The sequence below is a fragment of the Myxocyprinus asiaticus genome, chromosome 10, assembly GCF_019703515.2.
Source record: "Myxocyprinus asiaticus isolate MX2 ecotype Aquarium Trade chromosome 10, UBuf_Myxa_2, whole genome shotgun sequence".
Classification (NCBI taxonomy): domain Eukaryota; kingdom Metazoa; phylum Chordata; class Actinopteri; order Cypriniformes; family Catostomidae; genus Myxocyprinus; species Myxocyprinus asiaticus.
In genome coordinates, this window is record NC_059353.1 from 539,013 (window position 1) to 552,632 (window position 13,620).

Sequence of the window (13,620 nt, forward strand, 5' to 3'; positions counted from 1 at the left end):
TTACAACTCTTTTTTGAAGTACTTTCCCTATGGGGAAAAAATTAATGGGAAAAATACTTCCGTAACCAAGAAGGCTGAAAAATACTAAAAGCACTGCTGCACTCAATGGGAGCAACCTAGTTTTGTTTTGCACTTTGAGTTGTTTGTACTCAAGACATTACTCAGAGTACCTTATATTACCTTGCAAATACCACGGTATAAAAATATGGTAATCATGCAGTACCGTGGTATTATCATCTGCTTCTATCATTGTATCATGTTACCTTCACAGTACTTTTCTGTAAGGGATTCTTCACCTCTACAGTTCTACTTATCTTCTAAAAAGGCTGTCTGCACATTTAATAAATATGAGTATTTTATAAAATGCAAGAAACTGGGTTTACAGAAACATGGCACAAAGACACGGATACTGTTCAAGTTCCGTTATTACAAGCCTTGTAATAACTGAACTTGAACAGTATAATGTTTCTACATTATACTGCCTTAAAGTAGTAACTGAAATAAATTCATTTAGTAATGGACTATATTAAAAGCAATTAATGTAGTAAGCTTAGCTCTGGGAGTTTGAGATAAACATGACATGAGTGTGTGAGATAAGCCATTAGATGTGGTCAAATATCTCTGCTGTCTCTCAGTAATGGTGTTTTCACACATTCAATGTATTGTGTTACTGAAGGGAAGAAAAATTAATTCATTGTGTTAACATTGGGAGGTGTCACAGGAACACAAGGGGTGAGTATTTTGTGAAGGAACTGTATGTATATAATGTTGTTTACCTCATGATATATGGATGGTTTAGACAGTGAAGGGATTGTGAATGATAACAGCTTGCTGTTTCCATCTTTATCCACAATTTCCTGCAAAAGAAACCATAAAGTGTTAAGCTGAGGTGATGTGTGTAATGTGGAGTAATATGTGTCCTCTATTCATGAGTGGGTGTGCACACACCAGGTTGTAGATGCCCAGCAGGAGAGCCTCAATGCAGCCACTGCTGTATCGAGCCCTGCGCAGATATACCCACACCAGCTCCGGCAAGAACTGCAGCGTGAAGCGTCTCAGGCCGTCCTCTGAACTGCGGTACAGCTCAAACAGCTGATGACACACTGGCTCCAGTAACTGTGAAAACAGGTGATGCCAGGGTTTCCTACACAATTCTGTTGATGCAGTGGGGTAGCCCCGCCCACAATGAACTCTCATTGGCCCCAAATCCTGCTCCTCTGTACATTAAACATCAAATATGTTCAATATGTTCTGATTGGCTGTGATTGTGTCACGTCGCAAAGCAGTTTCGCATTCAGCAAGGAAGGAAATTGCTTGTCGCCGGAATCTCGTTGTATCACGTCTGGTTAGGACATTGTTATGTACACCAAACAGTTCTTACTTCCTATCATCAAGTCGTAATTGAAAGACTTGGTGTTCAGTAAGCAATTCAGAAGTTGATTTATTCAACACTCTGTTAATTCAGTGTTAATTTCTCAAACATATTAAAAGCCGTTACTCAAGAGTTTGAGTCTTTTTGATTGATTCATTAAAGAATTGCTCATTAGTAATTAGTTTGTGAATCAGCTGACACTAGTCTTACTACATTTTGTTTTTACAAGGCTCTAGTATGCAACTAAAGTAGGGTTGGGCATTATAGAGTAATTTTGTATGGGCGAATTCACTAAACAGTAGTGCCACTTTTGCGTGTGGTATTTCAGCATCTTATCCACTAACCACACACAATCTAGTTTCAGCAGGTGCATTCAGTGCTGAAATTGTGCTGCGTCTAGAGTATTTAAATTAAGTAATTGTCATTCCTTTTCACGCAAACATACCTTCTGTCTATGTTAATCAGGTTCATTCACAAAAATTGCCTGCCACAATTTACATTGCACGGTTACTGCCAGATGAAAGCCAAATGATTATTTAAAAGAGATGTTCATGTGCATTTTCTATCGATCACATCAATAGTAATTTATCAAATTATGTTCAAATGATGGACAACATCATTATAATATGGCATGTATCCAGATGCGCGATGTAGTAAAGTGCACATTCGGCATGTTAAAGAGATGATTTTAGGTGTCTGGATCACAGATGTGAGTAATCCTGTTCAGTCCCAGGCAGCAGAAAGTGTCAGATCACTGTGGTCTGTTGCATCCTCCACTTTATAGCACTCCGAATTGGCCCACAAGATCAGAATTGCAGTTGCAAGTTGCGTTCAGCACAGATTTCTTTGGGCGCGTTTGTACCGTTGCCTGATCTGCATAATTCCTTTAGTGAATAGGGCGCTAAACCAGCGCAGACAGCTTGTGCAAATAACCAGCACTTGGATTTGCCTGAAAGCACACGCCATCATCTCTCAGCCAACACCTCAATAACAGATATGCACAGCAACCCCCAGTGTACTAAACTGTAACTGGTGTGAGATTCAGAGTGAAAGTACAGTACCTACATTTCAGCACTGCAGGTAAATGTGCAAAGGATAATCAATTTGTGAAATTAGTTAGGTTAGTCGATTACTCATGCACATCCCTAGAATAAATGGATGCATTTTGCGACTATTTTTCCTACCGATGCTACAAACTTTTGTTAGAAGTCGCACTGGTAGGTCTACAAAAGTTGACTAACTCTCTCTGATTATGCACCGCCATTTTCTGTTGCCTATGTGAAACATCGAAGTGCCATTGCTCCTAAAGGTGCACAAAACAGTGCTACTCACCATCCTGATCCTGACCAATTATCAGGATGGCCAAGTAGACAGAGCAGTGTGAGCTCAGAGCAGGTGTGCTTACTCGCGGAACAGTCCAATTGAATGAAACACACAAACATAACATCAAATAAAATAATCCATTACCTTATTTGGACAGTAACGTGATTGGAATTTAAAGTGCACAATAATCACAATTTATCTCAAATAACTGCGGTTAGATCAAATAACTACGACCAGACGATTATTTAATAAATTGCGACAGGCCTAATTGTATGTAACTTTGATATTTTGGCAGAAATGTGCTTTATTCATACATACATATTAATTTGGACTATCAATCGATTACAATTTTTAATTAAATTAATTACAAATGTCAATTAATTCAAATAACATAACATAAAATAACAATATTTCAATATATAATAATAAAAAAATTATAAATAGTTATATTAAAATCATTATGTATTAGAGCTGTCAAAGTTAACGCGTTAACACATACGACTAATTAAAGTTGAATGCGTTAAAAAAAAATTTTTAAATCACAATTAATGCATTTACCGTTGAAAACAGGTGGTACTTCCAGCTTGAATTGCTCCAATAGTAGCAATATTCATTATTACGGTCCAGTGACATGATAAATTTTTTTCAACAAATTTTTTCAATCAAATTAATTGCACTGAATTAACACGTTAAATTGACAGGCCTAATATTAATAAATAGTATTTATCCTCTCCTCTTCACCAATAACTGGTGTGTGGTGAGCATTCTGGTGCACTATGAATGCCATTGCATCATCCAGGTGAATGCTGCACAATGGTGGTGGTTGAGGAGATTCCCCAATACTATGTAAAGTGCTTTCAGTGCCTATAAAAGCGCTATATAAATGAAAGGAATTATTATTAGTAGTAATAGCAGTATTAATATACACTCACTGAGCACTTTAATAGGAACACTATGGTTCTAATAAAGTGCCCCACGTGATCTTCTGCTGTTGTAGCCAATCCGCCTCAAGGTTCAACGTGTTGTGCATTCTGAAATGCTTTTCTGCTCACTACAATTGTACAGAGTGGTTATCTGAGTTACCGTAGCCTTTCTGTCAGCTCGAACCAGTCTGGCCATTCTCTGTTGACCTCTCTCATCAACATGGCGATTCCGTCTGCAGAACTGCTGCTCACTGGTTGCTTTTTGTTTTTGGCACCATTCTGAGTAAACTCTAGAGAGTAAACTCTGTTGTGTGTGAAAATCCCAGGAGATCAGTAGTTACAGAAATACTCAAACGAGCCCGTCTGGCACCAAAAATCATGCCACGGTCGAAATCACTGAGATCACATTTTGATGTGAACATTAACTGAAGCTCCTGACCGTATCTGCATGATTTTATGCATTGCACAGTTGCCACACGATTGGCTGATTAGATAATCGCATGAATAAGTAGGTGTACAGGTGTTCCTAATAAAGTGTAGTTAAATATAATATACTTGGGATGTGAGGAGAATATAATTCATTTTTGTTAACCATTTGGAACTATGACTAACTTGTATTTATAGATTTTAAATGTGTTTGGGCAGTGGTTTATAACAAAAAAGCCACACCTTGCTTTATAGAAACCACTGTTACATCTAACCATGGTAGTGTGGAGCCATGCATGGTTTTACCTGTGGTTGCCATGGTCGTATTAGAAATACCACTGCTTAAACTATTGATACTATGAAAGAACCACGGTACATTTCCATAAGGGCAAGTACAAAGTAGAATAAATGACTTTAAAGCATGGACCTTCATGAATTATGGACCAAGTATCAGTTTCCCATCAGTGTAAAATCTGTTCTCTTCTAATGTTCTCTGATTGAGTAACTGGCAGTAACTGAAAAAGTAAATGGCTTTGTTTGCCTTCAAATATTCCAAGAGATGAATATACTTCAAATCACATAAACCTAATAAAACTAATCTGTTTGTGCTGTCAGTGTATTTAAAGGTTAGCTCTATAAATTTGGTGTAAAGTTTTTATAGGTGTTAATATCGGTAAATGTACTTCCCTATCTGTCACTCACTCGACGTTGTGTTGATTGAAAAATGGTCAATGGGAATTGGTGAGTGGAATTTGCATGCCACTCCCCTGGACATATGGGTATAAAAGGAGCTGGCATGCAACCACTCATTCAGATTTTCTCTTCGGAGCCGAGCGATTGCATTCAGTGTACTGAATTCAATTCACCTCAAACTGCTGGATTTTACGGCGCATTTCAGCGGCTTCTCCCCCTCTGCACCCGTGGAGTGCAGACAACGCCCCTGGGTGCTTTGGCAGAGCAAAACAAAAGAGTATATACTAAAAAGAGTATATTTTCAATCCTAAAAGAGCAGCACACACGGAACGTCTTTTTAAAGATGCCTTTCCGTTTGTGTGTTATTCCTGGTTGCGGTCATTATCTCTCCGCTTCTGATGGCCACGATCGCTGCCTTACATGTCTGGGCGCTGCCCACGCGGAGACATCGTTCATAGATGGGTCTTGTCCTCATTGCGAGAACATGACCATGGCAACGTTGCAGTCGCGGCTTGCCTTCATAAGAAAGCAAGCCACCCCAGCGTCTCCCTGCCTCGGTCCTCCTACCTACGGGTATGAGGCCGCGTTGGCTAGCACTGGGGGCGATTTGGGGACTTCAATGGGAGCACCTCCGCTGGGTAACTCCCCACGGACCTCCCATTCCTCATCACGCTCGCTTGCCCCAGTCGGGCTCTCGGATGAGACCGCCGGCTCGTCTCAGGGCGAGTGCGACCTCTTATTCGAGAGGCGAGAATGCCGCTACCTTGCGTGCGGAGATCACTACCCTTCTACGGAAGGGTGCAATAGAGCCTGTCCCTCCGGCCGAGATGAAGAAGGGGTTTTACAGCCCCTACATCATCGTACCGAAGAAAGGCGGTGGGTTGCGGCCAATCTTGGACCTGCGAGTACTGAACCGAGCCTTGCAGACTCCCATTCAAGATGCTCACGCAAAAACGCATTTTAGTGAGCGTCCAGCATCAAGATTGGTTCGCGGCGGTAGACCTGAAGGAGGCGTAATTCCACATCTCAGTCTTACCTCGACACAGACCCTTCCTGCGGTTTGCTTTCGAGGGCCAGGCATACCAGTACAACGTCCTCCCCTTCGGCCTGTCCTTGTCCCCTCGTGTCTTCACGAAGGTCGCAGAGGCAGCCCTTGCCCCGCTAAGGGAAGTGGGCGTCCACATCCTCAATTATATCAATGACTGGCTAATCCTAGCTCACTCTCAAGATGTGTTGTGTGCGCACAGAGACCTGATGCTCACGCACCTCAGCCGACTGGGGCTTCGGGTCAACTGGGAAAAGAGCAAGCTCTCCCCGGTTCAGAGCATCTCTTTTCTCGGCTTGGAGTTGGACTCAGTCTCGATGACGGCGTGCCTCACGAACGAGCGCGCACAGTCGGTGCTGAACTGTCTGAAGGCTTTCAGACAGAAGACAGCGGTTCCACTGAAATTTTTTCAGAGGCTCCTGGGGCATATGGCATCCTCAGCGGTGGCCACACCGCTCGGGTTGATGCATATGATACCGCTTCAGCGCTGGCTTCAGACTCGAGTCCCGAGATCGGTATGGCGCCGTGGGACACAACGCGTGGTTGTCACACTGATCTGTCGCCGCCTCTTCAGCCCTTGGACCAACCTTGCATTTTAACGGGCAGGGGTTCCCCTAGAGCAAGTCTCCAGGCGCGTTGTGGTTATGACGGACGCCTCCAAGACGGGCTGGGGCGCCGTATGCCACGGGCACACAGCCGCCGGCTCCTGGACTGGCCCACGGCTGCGTTGGCACATCAACTGCCTCGAGTTGTTGGCAGTACTGCTTGCCCTGCGGAGGTTCCGGCCGTTGATCCAGGGCAAGCACGTGTTGGTTTGGACGGACAACACGGCGACTTAAGTGTTTAGGGCTCCCAAGAGTGACCCCTAGTGTCACTACATCGACACAACGTCTCGTTCCCTCCATCAGGGAACGGAGGTTATGAAAGTAACCAGGACGATCTGCATCCCAACTCAAAATCAATGCTTTACAGTCTAATTTCAGTGGGACAAAATATGCATTACTATTGATAGTTGCACTTATTCATATGCTAGTCTGAAGCCCTATTTTACATGTAGCCAGTGCAATAGAAAGGTGTGTCGTCTTGGCATTATTTCACAGTACACAGTCTTTTTATCTCATCACAAATTCACACTAGTGTCATTCCTTCTGGAAGAAGCTCCTCTGACCTCTCACCTCACTGTTGGGGTCTTGAATAATGCCGTAGAGAGCTGGTATGAGTGTGTTCTTCTGATGGAGAACTCCAGCATAATTGGACAACTGCGTCTCAGACAGCGTCTACGAGAAGTGAGAGCCACAGAGCAAACGAACAAAAAGTAAACAAATCAAAGAACATGTTCATTTATTTATGTTACTTATTATATAAATGGCACACTGCTCTCCCTGAAAGCACACTGCTATACACAACTCATGCATGTGTGTGTGTGTGTTCATGCATTAGAGGAGTGTAAGATCAGCGCACAGTGTCCTTCATGAAGCACTCAAAGAGCAGTCTGACTCATATCACACACACACACACACACACACAGGCTTTAATACTGGCACTGCTGCTGGACTCACCTTGAATTCTGAGAGCCATTCCTCCACTATACCTCGATCTGCAGCCATCATTGTCACCTGACACCAGAGACAGAGAGACTGCTATGAGTGATGGTGTCTTATAATTACTCAAAACATAAACTAATAAACATATAGAAAAGCCTATCAAAACACTAATTAAAAACACACAGTAGTGGAGTGTCTCTGTCATGATGCCATTCAGAAAATTATTTCAAATGCACACATCAGATCAGCAGAGGGCTGAACCTCAGCCAATACACACATGACACTCATTGATCCTGTGTGTGTGTGTTGTTGGGCCTCATGTATTCAGATAGAAGACAAAGGCAGGCCTAACACAGTCGTAAAAACCTAACTCAAGCCCCCACATTCCAAGTCGTAAATTATACTGATAAAAATCACGCCAAAATCAAACAAAGGGAGTCCAAAACAGACTACAAATCCCATGAAGCCTTGCTCACTAAAGGATCAAACTCTCAACTCCTATTGGATGAGGCACACAACAAAACGTCCCTCAAACATGACATCATCAGGAGTTGAAGTACCTCTGAAATGCTTCCAGGATTTGCTTCCAGCAACTTTGTTTGCAGTGTGTAGCAGCTCATCGCTGCTCTCAGGTGCAACCTCGTGGCACAAGGAAGTAACGTCCGACTTGAAACTGTGGCCATACAATCTCCATCTCGCTGGACGAGTTGAGATTACTCTGTGTTCAACCGAACACTCTAACGGATCTGAAGGAGACGGCCGAGCAATTCGCATCTTCATCCGTTTGCCTACAGAAGTGAAGAGATTAAAGATTTCTCTTCCATCTTCAATCAAGTCGACATTTCTGAGTTCTCCGCCAGCCCGCCGAGAATCAACAGCCGTACCGCCCGCCGACAGAGCGAGGAAACGGCCTCCCGTCATCACCCGAGCCTCAAGGAACCAGGTCAGAGTTAAAGGACGGAGGAAAACACATTCTACCTGTGTCCTCATGCGATTCAAGTAAGAGGTTTACGTCTGGGCAGAGATAGAATATTATAGTGTGTTATTCTTGTGTTTCAAGGTTTTTGCTTGTACAGTTTGCGGACCGCCATGTCCGCTCATTAATACTCAGGGTATTAATTATCACAAATTTGTTTTGCCGTATTGTGGTCCAACCAAATTGGACTGTTGTGCAATTTCGCCATCGCGGGTGAGACAGATAAACTGAGTTCATCCATTAAAGAGTCAAAGTACGCGGGACTGTTTATGAGCCGTCCACCGCGTCTCTGAGCGATGAACTAACAGCTGCTTTCTCTCCCACGATCGCGAAATCGGCTTTAGGGCTGTCACTTCTCTCTCTCTCTCGTACTAACCACACACACACACACACACGCACGCGACCCCTCACAAACATTCTGGCACACATTTTTGGCTCCTAGATAGCTTAATGCTAAAGCCCAGCTTTGTCCCTAAGCTATTGCGGATACACGAGGTAACTGGTAGATGCCATTGACTGGTTTCTCGCCACCCCATTCGTGGTCATATTCCCTGGCCGGAAGTCTCGCGTGACATACACTCCACGAGAGTCACGTCCGCCATTTTGTGCGCGTCCCTCCTTACACACACACACACACGCACACACACACTGTCACACACACACTGTCACACACACACCTTGTGTGTTATAGAATTATTTTTATTTCCATATCTAATCATATCATTGTTTAGTTTGTAGTTGTAAGTCGGAAGTTTACTGACTGCATTGTATTAATTATTAATTGATATTACTGCATAAATAAACTTTGTTTATATTACAAAGAGAAGTGTTTTGGTTTGTTTTGCATATGCCTGTGTCATGCTGACGGGATGTCAGTGCTCGGATTCAAACCTTCATTCATTGTTTTTTTTCCCCGAAAATCGAAATTCTTCGGATGCCGATTTTCCTAAGAAAACAATCTAATATTGAGACTGTTATACTATCTGGTTATTAATCCCTGATTCCAGGGTGGTGCCCCGTCAATGTTAATCCTTATTAATATTCTATTGATTTTTGATAATTGATAATTATCTTTGATGACTGTTGAATTTGAATGATCAATAAGCTAGTATTAATTTTAATTAATGTTTCATCGATGTTAATAATTAATGATTATCTTTGATAATTGTTGATTTAAAGGATAAAAAAAAAAGCTAACATTGATTCTCATCAATGTTCTATTGATTTTAATAATTAATAATTGTCTTTGATAATTATTAATTATTGCTAATAACCAAACCCACTCCTAAACGTAGCACACTACATTTACTGGAGCCCCATATGAGGTTTTAATGAGTTAGATTCAATTAATTAATTTCAATATTAATTAATAACTAAAGAAATAATTATTAATTATTTCTGATAGTAACACTGATCTAAACAACCAGTAAAGCCCTACAGTGTGGTGTGTCTCGCCTTTAGGGAGAATTCCAATACGTATGAGTGTGTGTGCATGCTGTGGAGGTACAGCATCTCTCTCATACATGAAATAATCCTCCAATGTAGGTCTGGGTGATATGATGGTATTTCCGTAGAAATGTGTCAACAGGTGGAGATTTTGCTACAGTTTGGTAGACATATTTGTGCTGCTGTCAGTGGGCACAAATGCTTTACACTGTTTAAATGTGAGAGTGATAAAATATCGAGAAATAAAAAAGAACATGACATGTCCCAAACAAGTCAAGACACGAAGGGATGCTGTAAGACACAACAGAGGCGGAGTTCAGAGTTGACTTACCCCCATGTTGTTTCAAACCCGTATGACCTTCTTTATTCTGCGGAAGACAAAATCACAGAAAAGTCTTCTGAACACATACTATCACTATGTATGATAAACAGACTGTAATTTAAGTTATGTCATGCAAGTATGACTTGGTACATGATGCACAAGTTACATGGGCTACATTTATGAAATTGTTGGGTTCTTTATTTAGCGGTAAAGTGAGTCGCTATGTACTGCCATTGTATTAAATTCAGCCAACGGGACATTCGTTACATTATTTCCTTTTGTGGTACACAAAAGAAAAAGTAATTTGGGTTTGGAATGACATGAGGAGAGTAAACAACAGGGAGTTCTTCCAGAGTGAAATTAATAACGTTATTAATTCATCCAATTTTTTTAAAATTTTTTCTTTTAAACAAAAGATACAAGAAAAATGTAGAGGTAAACAATTATGTGATGAATTATTGTAAGATATGATGCATTAATACAGATTTTTAATATAGGTCTTACTTTAGGATAATGTTTGGTTTCATATGACTTACAACAGCTAAACAGTCAAGAGCAATGAGTGTGTGCTCCCTTCTGTTTTACCTAAATGTTAGTTATTAAATCAGTATAAAGTTGATTCAGGATATAGCGTGAGTTTGGGGAGTGGCTACTTGTTCAGCTAGGTGAATATGAAAAACCATGGCAGACGTGTACGGAGGAAAAGAAAGTTAGCATCACCTACAGAGACGGAGTAAAACAAGAGTAAACATTGGCGTCACATTTACAAGGTGGAGGACACACAGACACACAAACACACCACCAATGATGAGATCGCTCTGGCAAACGGGAGAGCCAATAACGAGTCACTAATACACTAATACACCGCCACCTCCCCATCAACAACAGCGATCTTGCTGGATCCCCTGCATCCAACTGCCATTCAATCCGATGATGTTATCAGACGACCTGATATCTCTGCCATGCTTTCTGTTCAGTGTGTATATTTTATTGTGGTCTTATTCATTACGACGTTAAACATGTATCACCTTTTATTCAGTATGGCCTATTTGTTCATAGGCAATCAGAGAGTGTGAAAGTGTGTGATGACGAGTCTAAGGGGTGTTGGCAAAGATTGTTTGAAAACATATTTATTTTTGTAATTTCATTTGGTGCCACTAGTAGGGAAGAAATAACACACTTCACCTTTAAGAACTGAAGGGTGTAGTTCCTGCATCAACCAGCAGGGGCTAACAGGGACCTGCTAACCAGCAAATTACTGCCACCCTGGTGGGCACACCAAAGTTTAAAAAAACAAAAAAACAATTCGGTCCTCATAAGGTGAGGTTTAGTCCACATGTAGTGTGTACGTGCAGGAGAGAGATTTATTAGGAGAGAGGCCAATTGTTTATTTGAAATATTTTAACTATATTTGGAAATATGTTTAATATTAATTAATTGACAATACATTTTATAAAAGCAACTGTATACTATGCTTGTAATGATTTCTATGCTGATCAATCCTCCACACTGTAAAAATTGGATCGCTTATTGTTTTATTTTAGTGAAGCAAGTAGTTTATTTTCAATCTTGTTTTTCCAAACGAGATTGCTTGTTTCTCTTGCGAGATTCGGCAACACTGAAACTGGTATTTCACCCACCCTTAGCACAGTGTACTGTCATTTTAAAAAGAACAAGTTTAACCGATCTTTTATTTTGTTCTAACCAGTTACCATTTGGAAAGGAGGCAGAAGAATGCCGGAGTGGAACGAAAAAATACAGATTCTGTATTGACGATAACTGTGTGTGTACACTTTTGTCAAAACAAACTCTCACTCATCTCAAATGACTGCTGCTGCTTCATTACTGCAGTTCATTTCGATTGCACAACCAATGCAAATGAAATAATGTGATAACTATCCCTTTAATAGTTATCACAGTTCAAAGTCAGTGATTGGAGTTGATTGATTCGTTTGTTTAATGAAGATGAATCAATGCTAATAAAGTGAAGTGCTGCTGTGTACCTGTCAGTCAGTGTCAGGTCAGATGTTCTCTGGATGGCTGATCATCACATCATCTATTACACCTGCACCACATGTGTCTCACCTGCATACACACACAAGACAATCACATCACATGGGATCCAGTCATGGACAAATTCTCTAACCAAAACACTTTCCATTTTGTGAAAGTGTAATATTTTTTATTTTAATTTGAAAACTTGTTTTCAATTTGCTCAAACTGAATTCAAGGATGTTTACTTTTAAAATCCAAACGCTTTTTAGATTAAGACAGACAAAATTCATTTTCAATAAAGTTTCTCATTAACCAGGATTACAATACAGTTTACAAATACAATACAGCCCTTATCATTTCATTTAAATAGCACTTTAAGTTATTTAGAAGTTACAGTAAAGAATGCACATGCTTGCACTTAAATTAATGCACTTTAAAATAAAAACAGCAAGCATTCAGTCACTGCATACGTTCTATTTGCAATCTCCCAATCCTGTCCAGACTGATGAGAGCCGTTTACTGCCCTGGACTGCAAGTCACCATGTACCTACTGTACATGGTGACTTTTTGGTCCAAAAAATATATTTTTTTTAATTTGTTTGCTAAATACTGTTTAATTGTGATTTGAACAGCGCTATGATAAAATTTTACATCTAATATTGCTGCTACTTAGATATGAAGATTACATCACACTGCAGTCACTATGCAGCCTATTTAGTCTGTTCCAAAACTTGTGCTTCATCGCTGTCTCCTGCGTACATTGTTATAGTCAGCTGTCTTCTATGGCAGCATCCTTACTCAAATGGAGCCTCATAAGAAAGCGATTTGGAATGTTCTACAAAGGCAGCATCTCCATGTGTCATTCAAATAGCGCTCCTCACGAGCAGTGCATGGGAGACTCGACTCGCAACTGATTTCAATACAGGTGCCGCGAGAGGAACAACACGATACCCTAATGAGCGGAAATACACACAGCACACACATATTTTGGGTAAAATAGTCAGTTTTCTATTATTCTATTCTTTCACTTTTTTTATCGATACTTCTCAGAATTTAATATATACATTTATTTATAATAAAAATTTCTCATGCATCTTGAATTTCTACCGAGCTCATCACAGTGCATTCTGGGATTGCCTTTCCGGGGACGGATACATACAGTATGATGACACATAAGAAGTTGGCCAAAACAAGATATCTTATGAGGCAGAATAACTAAGAAACATACCTTTTGGAAAAGCCTTCATGTTGGGAGCGTGCCTATGATGCCTTAAAATGCTGCCTTTGGCGACAATTCCATAAGACTACAGTGGTTTAATCTGTCTTCAATAAACCACACAATACAGATTGTCAACAATTTTAGTAGTTCTATTTTTCACTAGATTTATTTTTAACGTTTTTATATCACAATTTTATTAATGTTTAATTGCTACTGTTACAGAAAAACTTAAAGCACTGTTTACTCTGCTCACTATTTTATTACTCTTTTTATTCAAAAGCTAGTAATAAATTACTTGAAGCAATGTTTAAGAGAAACACATGAAGGCTACATTAT

The 13,620-nt window shown here is 40.5% G+C and overlaps 1 protein-coding gene across 3 annotated transcripts in view; it reads right to left on the reverse strand.

Annotated features, from left to right (window-relative positions):
* LOC127446840 (protein FAM126B-like) overlaps window positions 1-13,620 on the reverse strand; it is a 101,368-nt gene that overhangs the window by 22,842 nt on the left and 64,906 nt on the right. For 2 of the 3 annotated variants that reach the window (XM_051708126.1, XM_051708124.1), the window contains exons 2-7: window positions 12,074-12,155; window positions 10,080-10,116; window positions 7,342-7,419; window positions 6,958-7,059; window positions 949-1,116; window positions 777-857 (exon numbers count right to left, since the gene is read on the reverse strand). In XM_051708126.1, the coding sequence (XP_051564086.1) occupies window positions 777-857; window positions 949-1,116; window positions 6,958-7,059; window positions 7,342-7,419; window positions 10,080-10,085 (435 nt within the window). In that variant the 5' untranslated portion in view covers window positions 10,086-10,116; window positions 12,074-12,155. The remainder of the gene's footprint in view (window positions 1-776; window positions 858-948; window positions 1,117-6,957; window positions 7,060-7,341; window positions 7,420-10,079; window positions 10,117-12,073; window positions 12,156-13,620) is intronic. The other variant, XM_051708125.1, reaches the window with a different exon arrangement.